This window comes from Canis lupus, chromosome 4 (genome assembly GCF_048164855.1).
Source record: "Canis lupus baileyi chromosome 4, mCanLup2.hap1, whole genome shotgun sequence".
Classification (NCBI taxonomy): Eukaryota; Metazoa; Chordata; class Mammalia; order Carnivora; family Canidae; genus Canis; species Canis lupus.
The window spans coordinates 4039673-4055902 of NC_132841.1; the positions used below are offsets into that span (position 1 = coordinate 4039673).

General features: G+C 46.6%; 1 protein-coding gene across 1 annotated transcript in view; it reads right to left on the reverse strand.

Annotated features, from left to right (window-relative positions):
- Positions 1–14972, reverse strand: part of RYR2 (ryanodine receptor 2) — a 753550-nt gene extending 738578 nt beyond the window's left edge. The window contains exons 1-2 of the mRNA XM_072822940.1: positions 14846–14972; positions 14235–14432 (exon numbers count right to left, since the gene is read on the reverse strand). Of these exons, the coding sequence (XP_072679041.1) occupies positions 14235–14285 (51 nt within the window). The 5' untranslated portion in view covers positions 14286–14432; positions 14846–14972. The remainder of the gene's footprint in view (positions 1–14234; positions 14433–14845) is intronic.
- Positions 14973–16230: the final 1258 nt, after the last annotated feature.

The window sequence follows — 16230 nt, forward strand, 5'->3', positions numbered from 1 at the left end:
GGCCCCGTGTGTCTCCTGGCTGTCTCAGCTGGGGTCCTGTCACGGAAAGAGATACTTGCAAAGAATTTTTCACTGCAAAGTGTTTAATGAAGGGAGAAAGATGTGGGAAGGAAGGGGGACAGGGTCCAACTGTGGGGAGCTGTTACCAGTCCTGCATCTGGAGCAGCCAGGACAATAAACCATCCCCAGGGCCCAGGGAGAACAGGAGCCACTTGGACAGAGCGCGGGGCAGAGTGAGTGAAAAGAAATGCATCAGGGATGGAGAAACAGGGAACCCTAACACCCGGCCTCCATGCACACTCCCTCTCACCTGGGATCCTGTCGGCCCACCCTCCTCACCACACTCATCAAAACATACCCATCTTTAAAAGGCACACTAGTGATATTGAAGATTTCTTTTAAAAAGTTAAAAACACTCACTTAAACAAATATAAAATGAACATGTGTCTGAGATTTTATTGAATTCCTAAGTAAAGAAAAAACTTAGGTATGATGTTACAGCAGGTTCAAAAGAGAATCCAAGGGGTGCCTGGGTGGCTCAGTTGGTTCAGCATCCAACTCTTGATTTTGGCTCAGGGTCATGAGATCAAGCCCCACATTGGGCTCCGTGGTAAATGGGGAGCCTGCTTGGGATTCTTCCCCTCTCCCTCTGCCTCTACCCACTTGTTTGTGTGCTCAGGCATGTTCTCACTCTCAAAAAAAAAAAAAAAAAAAAAAAAAAGCAAAAGAAAATCCAAAGAGCGTGCATATATGAAAGTCCACCAGGAAAACTGAAACAAATCAGCTCACTGAGTACAAAACCCCTGAGTATCCACAGCGCATTCCACCAGACACAGTGTGCATTTTCTGTAATCAAGAACCACACACTCAAGAATCACTGCTATGTGTTTCCCATGACTTACAGAATTGTAAAATAGCTCAAAGACAAATGAAAAGCAGAGATAACCCAAATGGGTGAGCGAGGTGGGCGGGATACCACAGTTCTTTTTTTTATTGGCCACATTCACAGTCGTCCACAACCTTTCCTGACTGACTGAAATAAGGAAGGAAGGAGAGAAAGAGGGTGGGAGACAAGGAAAGACAAAATAGGGCTTTGGCACCAGGAGGACCTTGGGCTCACCACCACATCACATACTCACTCTCTGCCTTTGAGCAAGTCATGTCACTGCTCCGCCTCTGCTTCCCAATCTGTGCAAAAGCAATCAACTGCCCTAATAACTAAATGAATTGTTACAAGAATCAAATGAATGGTGGCTATCCTGTCTGAGCTAAATAAATGGCAGCCAGAACACTTAAGGAACTTTCATTTTCCTTCACTATAAAATCCTGGGGTCAGACCTGACATTCCCTTTGAGTCTGAAAATTCTGTGACTATAAATGCTGCCTCCTCCAAGAAGCCTTGGACAACTGTAATTAGCAGACACAGATCCCTCCCCGCCTCAAAATCCTCTTCCATAGCAATTATCTGCCTCTCATGTCCAATCCGTAGGAGGACATTTGTTTTTTTCTTATTCCCCATCCCACCCAACAAAGACAGAATAAACTCCATCAAGCAGAACAGGCTCAGATGGGTTTGTGTCCTAGCACCGAGCACAGTGCTTGGCACGCAGTAGGTAGTCAACAAACATTTCAAAATGAACTAAAAGAAAACATAGGTCAAAACCACAATGAGCTATCACCTCACATCTGTTAGAATGACTATTATCAAAAAAATAAATAAAATAAAATAACAAGTGTTCAGGAAAAAGGGAACCCTGTGCACTATTGATAGGATTGGAAATTGGTGCAGCCACTCTGGAAAACAATTTGGAGGTTCCTTTAGAAATTAAAAATAGAACCATGAGATCCAGCAATACCATTTCTTGGTATTTAATTGAATAAAATGAAAACACTAATTCAAAAAGATGTCTGCACCCCCACGTTCACTGAAGCATTACTTACAACAGCCAAGATATGGAAGCAATGCAAGTATCCATAGGTGGATGAATGGATAAAAAAATGTGGTTTATATTTATATACAATGGAATATTATTTAGCCATAAAAAGAATGAAATCTTGCCATTTGTGACAACCTGGATGGACCTCGAGGACATTACACCAAGAGAAGCTAGTCAGATGAAAATAGATACTGTACAGTTTCACTTAAATGTGGAATCTAAAAATAAAAGCAAAAACAAAAAACCAAACTCACAAATACAGAAAACAGATGGCTGGATGCCAGGGGTGGGGGATGGAAGGCTGGGTGAAGTGGGTAAAGGCATCAAAAGGTACAAACTTCCAGGTATAAAATAAGTCAGTCCTGGGTTGTAAGGTACAGAAGGGTGACTATAGCTAATAATACTGTATTGTCCATTTGAAATTGCTAAAAAGAGTAGATCTTAAAATTTATCAATTTTGAGAAAAAAATAGTTTGTAACTCTCATGGTAATGGATGTTAACGAGACCTGCTACAGTAATCATTTCACAATATATACAAATACCAAATCATTATGTTGTACGCCGGAAGTTAAAGTAATGTTGTATGTCATTTATATCTCAAATGAATAAAATATACAAACACACATACTAAAGCGGTCCCAGAGGGGGAGAGAGAACACAAGACAGGATACTGGAGCCAGCAGGGTTAAAAGCACAATTCTCCCTCCTCCTTTACTAATTTCTGTATCCTCTTTTGCACAGATTGGACTTAAGTTGGGCCGATCTGCAGGCTTTTCTGAGGGACCCTGTTCTCTGCAGCAGCAGCAGCAGCAGCAGCAGCAGCAGCAGCAGCAGCAGCAGCAACAGGACCTGTATATTCAATGACACCCCTTCTCCGGGAGACGATGGCTCCTGTGACTGTCACAAAGAGGAGAGCAGCAGAACTGGATGCTTTCAGCTGCTTTGACAGCCATCAGTCACAAAGTATTCATCTCAGCTTTTCATTTGTCTGTAACTCAGGAAGGAATGTTCTCCTGATGTTTCACTGAACCTACAAGCCAGACCTTGTAAGCTGATCAAGACTCCCAACCAGGGGCATTGTCCCTGACGACAAATCATGTCAGATATAATCCAGGACCAGAGCGGATGGAAGGGATATTCTAAGAGAATAAGGAAGAAATCAAAATGGCATCGAGGATTAAATCCAGTAAGTGCATACGTGCGTGCATGCATGTGTGTGTGTGTGTGTGTGTGTTTCTGCTAAATTTTTCAAGTGCTTCAGTCATCCTTCAATACACTGCTCTTCTCTGAAAGAAAAAAATTACATTCTGCCCTATAGGCTCTTAACTATATGCATCCCTGAAGTACAATTCTTTAAAATACTGTCTTTCCTTTCAGAAAGAGACTTTGATATGTATTTTCAACCCTTACCCCAAACTTCACCCCCAAACTTCCACTGTTCCAAAAATAAAATGAATCAAAATCTTCAGGATTTTATTTCAGGTGGGATTTGGGAACATTTTCTATGTGGCATTTTGTTTAAGTTTTGCTTCCTGTCTTAAGTGTTGTACAGTCTGGACATAGTCTTTTGTGTTGTTTTTATATCTTATGTAAAGTCTAATCTGCTTTTATGGCCACCTACCCCACCCCATGGAAGGTGAGTCTTTCAGCCCCCCATTATGGCCATGCTCATTACCTCTTCACCTTTGGTCCTTTCTGAATTTACACAGACCCCATGGTCCTCCAGGACCATGAGCTTACTGCTCCCAAGCTGATGTGTACAAGGCTCCACTGTTTTGACACCTCGGTTCTACGGGACCATCTTCTACCTTCTAAGTATCTCCCATGTATCTGGTATCATGATGTCAACAAACTGAGTTCCCAGTGTGTGCATCCTGAATAAGGATAACCTAGTAAACTTTGCATGCAATTGCTCTATTTTGTATTTATCATCGAAATATTGGCTCAAAGAATCAGTTCAATTCAATTCCACAAACATTTAATGAGTGCCTGTCATGTGATACATATCCTGTGAGGCGCTGGTAGTTGAAGAAATTCACACTCGATATTATAAAGTACATTCCCGCAGAGAAAAGCATGGCATCGAGTTTCCCTCCTGCGTTAAAATACATTAACCTACAGCAGAAAGAGACCCCACAGAGTCTTGAAGTGTGCAAGTTCCAGAGTCACCTGTCTGGACCGGAAACCCTAGCTCCATGGCCTGGACCTGCCAACAGGGGGCAGGTGACGGAACTTCTTCGTCTCTACCTCTGAGGGATTTTTGTGAGGGTTTCATGAGAAAATACAGGTAAAATACTTAGAGCAGACATTGTGGACAATGCATATAAATAAAAATAAACCTGCCAGAAATAAAGCCAGTAACAATAGTAGTTAAGTAACTATATAAAGTAGCTCTGGCCCCCGGATCATACCGGAGAGATGGTTACCCCTTCCGGGCTGCCACCATCACTTTAGATGACTTCTGTCAGCCTCTAGAACTCTTCAGTTGTCCCTAAGAATTCTCCGCAGACAACCTCAAAAAAAAAAAAAAAAAGAAAAGAAAAGAAAAGAAAAGAAAAGAAAAGAAAAGAAAAGAAAAGAAAAGAAAAAAAAAAAAGGTGGGATGGTGCTGTTGTATCTCTGGCCCTGCTGCCATCAAAATGGCACCTCTCCCAGCCAGCTCACCACAGACCCTGTCACTTACTCCTTTCAAAAAACAAAAACAAGACATCCAAAATACGAGAAGCAGTAACAGAGACCAACATTTCACTGCCATCCATAAACTAATTTTAGAGAATTTCACGTTAGGGTCAAAATTTGGTTAAAAGAAATATGGAATGCTATCTTTCTCTCAGGAGAATGAGTGAGTGGGTTTTGCATATGTGGGAGACCAAAATTTCTTAAAATGTCTTCAAATGTGGAAGAAATATAAACTCCAGTGAAATCTCAAAGAAGTTAAATCACAATTCCCTGTAGTGTGCTAACCAGAAGCCCGTTGTAGAAAACAAATGAGCACAACTTTTAATGGCTGCGAACTCAATGTGACAGTACTGATTCTAACAATGTTCCAGCTTACTCGACACTCTAGGATTTGGTTTTTCCTGTAATTTTTCTTTCTTTCTTTTTTTTTTTTTTTTTTTTTTGGTCTCTTACTTTTTTCTTTGTCCTCCCAAACCATATCTTTTACTTTGTATCTTTGGTTATGTGTTAAATTGCAAATGAAATTCATGGGTTCACGCGAACATTCAAAGACAGATTCTAAATTCAGAGGGAAATAAAATATTTTAAAATTTCGTCATAAGTGGAAAAAGCGTGCAAGAAGTTTTCTGAATCATAAACTTTTGTAATGAAAAAAAAAGTGTTTGCTGTGGTAGAAAAAAATAAACCGGCCACGCTGAGCTGGTCCTCCAACTGTGCTGATGGGGGTGTGTGAGGCTGTGTCACCGGCTCAGCAATCCCACATGAATTCCCCATGCCCATTAAGAAGCGTGTGAGGTGTGTACTCACAGCACTCCTGGACACTCAGACCCAGCAAGGCACCATTGTCCCACAACCTCCGATAGCACTTTCTGCTCTTTTAGTCCCCTTGCCCTGCATCCACGTCACTCCCCAGCTAGATGGGAGGCGGTCTTCAGGTAAACCGGCCAATACTCACTCATCAACGGTTGGGTGACAGCAGACACCCTCACCCAGCCACTAAGCGGAGGTCTCACTGGGAGCAGCCAGTGGCTCTGGCTCTCTCAGTCCCTTACCCTGGGGAGAACCCTGTTGGGTGAGTGAGCTTGGAAGCAATTAGAGGCAGGTCCTCTGAACACTCCAAGTTAGTGGCAGTGATGAAAACTCCCGATTTGTTTCATTGCCAAAAACCTCACTACAGAACTTTTACTGGGCCACAGGAACCAGGAAATCCACCTTCTGTCTGGGCTTTGAGGCCAACTAGAATGTTTTAGAAACCCCAAAAATACTTGTTCATTGACCCAAGTAACAGGAAGCCAGGGAAGGCCTTTGAAGTTAAGACAGTAGAGAACACAAGCAAAGAAGTTCTCCAGGAGTTTAGTCACTGACTAATCCTGTGATCTACCAGGATAAGAATTTTCAGAGACCCCCCCCAAAAAAAAAATATACACTTCTAACACAAGGGCAATATTTTTTCCTTATTCTCATCCTTCTACATGGTTTGAGTTTGGTTGACCCTCACAACTCTTAGCAAATGTGAAACAAACTCAGAGGGCCCCTCAGAGCTAAGTTCCAGCTCAATCTTTCCCAGAGTTTTTATAGGACACCTCCGACCCCAAAGCCACACAACCCTTCATGTTCCAGTGTTCTTCCCATGATTAACAGTGATGAAAATAAGTGTTCCAATGGATGCCGCTGCAATGCCCTGGAAGTTACCTCACTATCTAGAAGCTTCTCACTTGAAATACAAATCCCGACAGGGACTCAGTGTCTCTCTTGGGCAGCCCCAATCACTCAGACTTCCTAAAGCCTTCATTTACTCTTTCTCTCCTTAGGTCACTTGTCTTAATAACTTCCCTCTCTCAGATGTTCTTCACATGCCTGGCACTAGCTGCCCTCCCCAGCTGGCCCAGGGTCCCCTGCAGCCCTCACACAGCCAACCAAGCCAGCCTGTCTCATCCCCACACCTCCTCTCTCCTCCTCTCAAGCCTAACCACCTACCTCCTACTCTCCTGCCTCTAGGAGGGATCTCACTAACACTCTTTCGCCCACACCCTTTGCCTACTTCCTTCATCACAGATTCCTTCTTTCTGCACTTGAACACATTCACATGGTTTTCACATTTAATTGAGGGAGTGGGGGGCGGGGGGTAACCTTTCTCTTATCCTGGTCTTCCATCACCATACTACTCCCCTCAAACCTATCCTTGTAGGCAATGCTGTGCTATGCATCATGGGAAATGAATGCCTCCCCCCACACCAACACGGTGGCAACCCTCCCACAGAGCATCAGGGGACCCAAATCAGGGCCGTGGGTAAGTGATAAAATGTGTGGAACTGGGGCGCTTGAGAAATGGTCTCAGAGAGGTAAAATCAGAACTGGTTGGAGCAATCCAAAAGCTCCAGCAGGATGGGGAACGTAAGTAAGGTTATCAAAAATCAGATTACAGATGGTCATGAGCCAAGCAGAGGGGTTACAATGGATAAGACAGGAATAGGGAACCAAGGAGTGGTGGCATGAACATGGGGTTTTAGGAGGATTCAAATGGCAGGAGGCTTCAAGGCACTTTGCTAGTGGCTGGTTGGGGCCGAGGGACGATGGAGGTCAGAACAAGTAATGGGGTATGAAAGAAATCAAAATCTGAGCTAGAGGCCAAGGAAAACAGCACAGGAGAAGATGCCAAATGAGCTACAGGAGGAGGATAAAGGAGCTCAAGCAATGCATGGAGTATCTACCATGAGGCAGACACTGGAATTGGTTTTCCACACAAATTCTATCCCATGATCTTCAAAAGTCCTTCTGAAATGCCTAATATTATATTTAGGGTGTAAGAAAAATGTTTAAATTTTTCTCAAGTACATAAGCTAGGTACTGGTGGAGAAAGGCCTCAGACCCAGGTCTTCTTTTTTTTTTTTTTTTTTTAATTTTTATTTATGATAGTCACACACACAGAGAGAGAGAGAGGCAGAGACACAGGCAGAGGGAGAAGCAGGCCCTATGCACCGGGAGCCTGATGTGGGATTCGATCCCGGGTCTCCAGGATCGCGCCCTGGGCCAAAGGCAGGCGCCAAACCGCTGCGCCACCCAGGGATCCCAGACCCAGGTCTTCTAAAGATGAGGGCCACACTGGTGTGTTTGGGCCAGAGCCTAAAATGGCAGTGCCATTGACCAACACAGAGTCACCGGGATGAAGAGCCACTCAGGGGACTGAGTACCCGTGAGCTCAGGATGGTGTATCCACAGGTAGGAAGGGAGTCAAAACAAAGGCCGCCAACAGCTAGAAATAAGGGGCTGAGGACTATAAGATCTGTGGGGGGTGTCTCCCATAGGAAGGAAGGACTTCGAGAAAGTTCCTATAATTTCTCTGGCTCTCAGAGAAATTATAGGATGGGTGAGGTCATCATGACATCTTCTCAAACTCTCATTCCAAGGATCCCAAGCTTTGCGGCACAGATGAGCTCACAAAGGCAGAAGAGACAGAACGGGAAATGGGAGAGGATCTTTGGGGATAAGCAATCTTGGAGCAAAAGAAGTAAAAAGAATTCCAAGAAGCATGAACAGGAAAGTATAAAAATGACTCCAAATGTGCCAGGCTTGGCAATCACAAGCAGGGGTGGAGACCACACTGGGAAGAGCTGAGCAGCTGAAGGAGGCACTGGGGTCAAACACAGAAATTGTGAGGTAGGAGAAATGACTGTGCTTCAAGATCAACCAAGGGACCAGTACTGAGGGAGGCAAAGAGAGGATGGAACACGTTCTGCGAGTGTCCAGTCCTGGACCCGGAGGCAAGCCCTGGGGTCTAGGACGCTAAGAAGCTGCAACTTTCGAGAAGGAAAGAAGCTTCCTGGTCAATGGCTGGGAAGACAGAGCAGATTTGGACAGTGAACCCTGGGAAGGGGAAGATAAGGATAAAATGGGACAGTGGGTTTGAATCTACCCCATAAGGAAGAATGGGGTGTTGCGAGTGACCTTCCTGACAGTTCTTCAGAGATTCTTCATGCCTCCTGTGTTACTCCATGCCATGGACTGAATGTCTGCATCCCCTAAAAGTCATACACTGAAATGCGAACTCCCAGTGGGGTGCTACTAGGAAGTGGGGCCTTTAGGAGGTCAGTAGGTCAAGAGGCCGGGACCCTTACGAAACAGAATTAGTGCCCTTATAAGAAGAAACACAGGAGAGATGATTTTTGTCTTTCAGCAATATGAGGATACAAGAAGATGGCCATCTGCAAGCCAGGAAGAAGTCACACAATGCATCTGCCACCACCCTGATCCTGGACTCCCTGACCTCCAGGACAATGACAAATAAATGTTTGCTGTTTAGGCCACCAAGCTACGTATGGTATTAGCAGTGTGACCAAGACAGCCGCGAATCTGGAGTATGACACTTGGGCCAAAGCATCTTGGCTCTCTGCGCTTGAGTTTCCTTACCTGCAAAATGATGGGCGGGGAGGGAGACAGAGGTAGACGAGGTGGCATTCTCTAAAGGTCTCTTTTTACCCTAATGTCCTAGAATTTTTACATGTGTTTTGTCCTCCTGATTGTTCCATGCCAGCCCCTAAACCTTTTCTTTGCGACTATAATTGCAAACCACAACTCTCCTTCTTTTGGATTCTTCCTTAACACCAAATATCACACCATGCATACAGAAGGTGTTCAACAAACGTTTTTCTGAATTCATCGAATTTCCAGAATGTCACAGTTTCAGAAGGCAAATGTGTGTTTACGTGCCTCTTCCTCTCTCCAAGGGTTATCTACGGAGGCACAGTCCCCAGAAGTTGCAATCTTTGCTCAGCTAGCTCAGCCTTGATAGAAACACTTATCTAAAGCCCAAGTATAAGTAAGACTGAATGTCAAATAAATCAGTGCCCTAATTGTTTGAGTCTGCCCTTCCCACGAATGTGTACACACCAATTTTTAAGTAAAAAAAAAGTCTGATTATGTAAGCGTGGGTGTGCTTTCCATCAATTCCTTGAAAAAAACACCACAGTGCATATCTATCTAAAGCTCCTCCTCACGCCTTCATTATTAAGGGAGCAAAAGGTGGAAATTCCCACAGCTCACTCAGAGTCTTTTCCTTTGTACTCCTACAGCTGACAAAAGTGATTAGGTATCCTGTTTGCTGTAAAGCTAAAACATTCTTGAAAGGCTGAGAAGCAGCCCTTCTCTCCTGGAAAGGACACAAACCTAGGACCTGAGTTTTAATCTTACTTCCACACGGTTGAGTCTCTGACTTTGTACAATTAACCTTCCTGTACCTTTACAAACAAGGTTAAATATTCCGGCCCAATCTATTTTACACTGTTGTGCATGGCATTTATACTTTATGATGCTTACTATTAGTTGCTGACTGCTTTCTAAAATGCTCTGTATCATTATCAGCAAGATGTACACACACTGTGAAAAAATCTACAGTTTGCTCTGCAAAGGAAGGCCGGAGGGAAGCTAAAGCATTCCCATCAGCATGATTTTTGCAGCCCCTGATAATCCAGTTTTCAATCTCAATCTATGCCTAAGTACAAAAACTAGATGACAAAGTGTACACCAAGAGTAACTCAACTTGTCTACACAAATAAAAGAAAGTTTCTTGGAAAAATCGACCTGGGCCCAACGTCATTTTACATCGTGGTTCTCTTAAGGATTCCTATAAAATTTTGTAAGGTTTCTTGAAAAAGAGAGATCATAAGTAAGAACATCCATGGTTTTAAATACCAAATTACAGTTCGCTGACACACAAGTTAATGAAAAAAACTTTTTTTGAAAATTTTAAAATAAAATCAACCACACATTCCAAATCATGGGCATGCTGAGATATGACAGTGAACATATCCATTATGGGCTAAGGGCTCATTTTATGATCGGATTATGTCCCAGCACATCCAGAATTTACACGTCCACATTCTCAATTCCTCTAAAAGATAAACACATCAGAGTGGGAATGCTTCCAGCTGGTGGGGGAGCCCGAGTCAAAGCTGTCTCATCTACATAAGCACTTGAAAGGAAGGAATAGCAGCAAACTCACAACTGCATAATGGAAAAGAAAAGAGATGGGAGAGGGTCTGGCACGGACTAACCAGTGACAAAATTCCCCTTCACAAATGAAGAATTAATTCACAGCAGTGGACATAACTCATGGACATAGTTCATTAAAGATTTCACCTCTGGAAAAAAAAAAAGATTTCACCTCTGCTTCCTTTAACAGGGATCACAAACCTCTTCTAGAAAAAGAAGGAAAAAAGCTTTCTGTAGCCAGGATGTCAAGGATGCGTCAATGAGCTACAGTGCAAAACTCCAAGATGATACTTAAGGTGCTCTAATCAGATGTATGAAATGATCACTCAGCTTCACAATTAAGGTCTCCTAATGTCTGTTTTTCTTTTTTTAAAAATACAATGGCTTCATTTATAACTTAAAACTATTTTATCTAACATGGAGATTGTTAATACTCCCTGGACAATTTGCTTTGAAAACAAAAAAAGAAAAGAAGTAATTCACAATGACGGGACTGCAAGATTGCACACTACAAAACAAAAACAAGAACACTCCAGAAAAAATAAAAACGAGATTAATTTATTGTAAGAACTACATTCTCTCTGTTACTAATTCCATTTACCAATTCTGAGCCATTCACATTCTCAGGTTAAGAAAACAGAATGGAAAGCAACAAGGGCAGGAGGCAGAGGAGCTGGTAAAGGATCTGAGTGTTTCCAGATAAAACTGCCAAACTTAGAGGAAAAAACATGTTTTCCTTTGAGATGTTCAGCTATACTCAAAAAAATTCCCCTGCTCCACTATGCCACTTCCTTCAAGGTCATTTATTATCAGCACAACCTACGGATGTTTTACTAAAAGAAAAATCCCAGCCTAGGACTGCCAGATCTCTACACAGGACCCACTTATCAAAGGTGTTGTTCAGGCTGACAGACAGCTGTTGAGTGGCACAGACCTAACATTACTTTATATGTGCAGAACCCCATCAGCAAGCACATTACCCTGGTCTCTGTTAAGTATTCTGATAACACCACCTCCACCAGGTTTGGCTGAACATTTGAGCCTGCAGGAAGCCCTTGAGTGCATGAAGCCTTCCAAAATTCTCTAGCTGATTTTAACCCTATAGAGTTTGGGGGTAGGGAAACTGAATTTAAAAATTATACAGCAACTAAATATTTTGTCCACCTGAACAAAAGATCCCACGGTTTGGAGAAACATATTTTCATGCGCCCCTGATTTTTTTTAAACCTTATAGAAGTTTTTCACTTAAAAAAAATTCTTATTACTAGTAGGGTTATGACATTCCCCATGAGCAAGGTTTTAGCATACAGGCTCTTCAGAGCTGGATCTTGGGCTAGTAGTACTTGGAACAGCATATGTAATGGTGCATAACATGCAGCCAGAGTTCAGATCATTCCCCATCGGAGGCGGACCCTGGATTTTTGTCCTTTCCAAAGGCTTTCTTCTGCCCACCCCACCCCCCAGATGTTAAGTGAAAATGAATACCTTTGAAAAAATCAGAGGAGCAAAAAGAAAAAAACGGTCACTTACAATGTTTTGGACAAATTCACCATTTTCACTTGTTCAGCTCCCAAATACATTATCTACACTATTTTACCCCTAAAAGTTACTATCTGGTAAGATTTCAAAATTCATAATTGTCGTCACCATGGAGGCAATTGGGAAATGATCTCTTTTGCACTGTTTAGTAAAGAAGTGGCAGCAGAAGCTGCAGTCCTCGCGCGGGGGTGGGGGGAATCCGGGAAGGAAGTATCTTTCCGAGCGAGGAAACAAGTGCAGGAGAAGGAACGACGGAAAGGATGCTGCAAATGCTAACTCGGTTCTTCTTAACAGGAAGTCACAGCATTTTCTTTTGCCAAGAGGCTCGGCCCCAGCTCTGAGGTGAGCGACGCCTCGGCCTGGGAAGTATCTGCAGCGTCCGAGCAAACCGGCAAGAGGAGGAGCAGGGCCAAGAGGCGCTTGCGGAGAGAACATCGTATTCCTGTGGAACCCACCCTCCCCTGCCGCCCCCCGTGCGGACACTCGGGGCCGCTGCCCCGCCTGCCCTTACACACGCACGCACGCACGCGCTCTGCTGCACAAGGCGTGCAACAAGCCAGCCTTCAGGGGACACGTTCACGACGTGCCCGCCGCCCCCGCGCGCACGCACACTGCACACACCCACGTCCACACGCGCAGACACACACTCCGTCTCCCCGCGGTCGCGGCACCACGGCCCCGGCGCCGCTGGGGGCTGCCCCCGCCCTCCGCAGCCGCCCACCGGGGAGCCGGGGCCGCGTCCCGCACCCCTCGCGGCCCGCCGGCCCCGCGCGCTCCCCGCCAAGCAGGCGAGTCCCGGGGCTGCCAGACCGACGCGGGCTGAGCCCGCGAGCCCGGGGACCGCGCCGAGGCGGGATTCCCGGGGCAGCGCGCGTCCCCGCCGGCCCCGAGCCCCGCGGCCCACGCGGTCCGCACCCGCGCCCCCGAGGACACCGGGGAGGCGCCAGCCCCGCCGCGGGTCAGGCCGCACGGCGCCCCCTCCTCCGGGCTCCGCGGCTCCCGGGTCCCCCGCCGGCCCCCCGCGCCCCGGGGCCCAGGCTGCGCGCCTCCCGCCCGCTCCGTCCCCGGCGCCCCCCCGCGCACCGACACGCTCCCTCCCCTCCCCGCTCCCCGCTCCCCGCTCCCCGCTCCCCGCTCCCCGCTCCCCTCCAGGCGCCCCCGCCCGGCGTCGCCGGAGCCCCCGGGCAGCCCGCCCCCCGCCCGCCCCCGCGGCCGCCGCCGCTCCACCCAGCCCCGGCAGGGCGCCGCGCCGGTGCTCCGTCCCCGGGGCCAGCGGGGTGGGGGTGCGGGGTGCGGGGTGCGGGGTGCGCGCCGCTTACAGTTCGCAGGAACTGGATCTCGTCCTCGCCCTCGCCCCCATCGGCCATGGCTCCGCGCCTTGTCGCCGGGGCTGGCTCCCGAGCGCCGCGGAGCCCGGTGGCGGCCCCTCGCGCTGCCTCCCGCCGCCGCCGCCGCGCTGCCCCGAGCCGGGGGCGGAGGGGGCCGCGGCTGCCGGGGGCGAGCGCCGGGCGGTCCCCGCCTGCAGAGCGGGGGAGGAGGCGCGGGCGGGGCGGCCGCGGCAGGAGCCTCCGTGCGCCGCACCGCGCGGGAGGAGGGCGCCCCCGCAGCCCAGCCGCGCCGGCCCGGGCTCCCTGCCTGCCGCGGCGGACCGCTCGGCCCCGGCTCCCGCCAGCGAGTGCGCGGCGCCCGCGGAGCCCGGGCTGGTGGCGCGGCGGGGGCGGGGCGGGCGGGGGCGCGGGGAGGAGCTCGCCGGCTCCCCTCTGCGGCAGGTAGTCCGCAGCCCCGCGCTCGGGCGCGCCGAAGCCGAGGCCCAGCGCCGCTTACCGGCTGCGCGGGGTACGGAGCCGAGGGGAGCCGAGGGGAGCCGCCGCCTGCCCCCGCGCCGGCCCGCAGCTCCTCCCACCCGGCCTCCCGCTCCCGCTGCGCCCTCGGGCGAAGCGTCCACCCGCGGGGGCCGCGGCTCTCGGGCGCCCAGTGCCGCGGACTCCGGAGGGCAGCCAGAGCCGTCCCTCACCCGGAGCGGGTCACCTCGAATCAAGTTCCCCGCCACGCGGCTTTCTGAACTTGGATTTCCTCTACTCCTGACCGACCGAGCATCCTGCAGCGTCTGGCCTCCGCGTGCCGCGCCTTGCGCTGGTCATCGCTGCTCGGGGCCCGGGGCTCGGTGCCCGGTGCCCGGTGCCCGGTGCTCGGTGCTCGGTGCCCGGTGCCCGGTGCCCGGTGCTCGGTGCGCAGAACTTTTAACAAATGCGTTCCGCGAATAGCCGGTGAGTCCCTGCGCCGGACACCTGTGGTCCAAGACAGACAGACAAGAGAGTTTGATTAGAAGTGCAAACTTCAAATCAACGACGAATTGCAATAAAGAAGGGGTAAAATACATTTGAATCGCCGAGGAGCGACACCAGGAATCTTCTGGTACCCGTTATCCTCACCAGGAAGTCGTTTATTTCTGAAGAAATTCGGGCTTCCTACCATGAATAACAATATCTGTGTCGTCCACCACGCCGCGCTTGACAAATGGCTGTGATTAACAAAATGCAGGGCCTGAGACAATGTGGACAAGAAAGCACTAATCTCTTGTTTCTAGTCTACAGCTCTTTCGCTTAAGATACTCAACGATAAGTATATGCAAAGCAAAGTTCCAAATGTCAACCCCACAAAGATGAAGAAACTGTAGAATGAAGGTTTAGCATCAGCTTACCTATTTTACACGTTTTGACGCATCTAATTAGTTCCTAAAATCTACCCGTGTGTTCTATGCAGCATACATTTTACTTGCTGCTTTCATCAACTTTATACTTGCTCTGTGAATTTTGCATATTTCCGGTAGAATTAATACCAAAAACAATGTACTATAAATACTTCCCTCCCTGGTAAGGCTAGTAATGCTCTGTTCTATTTAATGATACTAGTCCTCTTACCTAAGTACTGGACATATTCTTGGATAGTGATCCATGACACCTAAATTAGTAAACCGTTACAATTCACGTGAATTTTTACTCCTAGGAACCTCTAAATGAGCAATCAGAGTTCTCACAAAAGATCAGAGTCTTCCATGAGGGACGACAGTATTCTGAAATGGGCTCATAATTTTGTTAAATAATTTGATCTTCCAAATGTATGACATATCAGATTGAGCTTTTCTGTATTTTATGCAGAACCACACAGACATAGTTTCTTAACTGTGTAAAGCAAACATACGTAATGTATGTATGTTTGAGAATTACTCCATTCTACCCATACAGTGGGTAACATATAAAAACTCTAGTTTACTAGTTTTTCGTTTTGGCATATTAGGTAAGCTACACATTTTTCTAACAAGAGTCATATTTATGATTTATTTAATTCTCTCAACATCGGTGATAAAATGCTAAATGGCCTGAGTACTCAATATTCACCATATAATAATTCTTCAACAGCAAACAGAGCAGAGGATTTTTGTAAAACATACCATTTATGTAGACTTCAACACAAAAAATACACTACTATGAGGTTTATAGATCTCTAACCTGCACTAAAAGTTTAAAAACATGTTGGAGAATGATACATCACACTATTTATTTTTAAAAGAACTGAAGGAAATACAGCAAATGGTGAGTATGTGAGTGTGATATTATTTTTGGTACTCTGATATGTTTTCTATATTTCATAAGTATAAAAATTGAGGTAATTTTTTATAAGAAAACTATTAGAGTTACTAAGAGCTATGGAGGTTTTTTTGCTTACAGTATTTTTAATAACTGTTTTGACACATGAAAAGATGCTCAACATCACTCATCATCAGGGAAATACAAATCAAAACTACAATGTGATATCACCTCACATCTGTCAGAATGGCTAAAATCAACAACATAAGAAACAACAGGTGTTGGCACGAAGGTGAAGAAAGGGGAACCCTCATGCACTGTTGCTGGGAGTGTAACCTGGTATAGGCACTCTGAAAAACAGTATGGAGTTTCCATAAAAAGTTAAAAATAGAACTAACCTGTGATCCAGCAATTATGGTATTAAGTATCTACCCAAAGAATATAAAAATACTAATTCAAAGGGATACATGTTCCCCAATGTTTGTATCAGCATCATCTA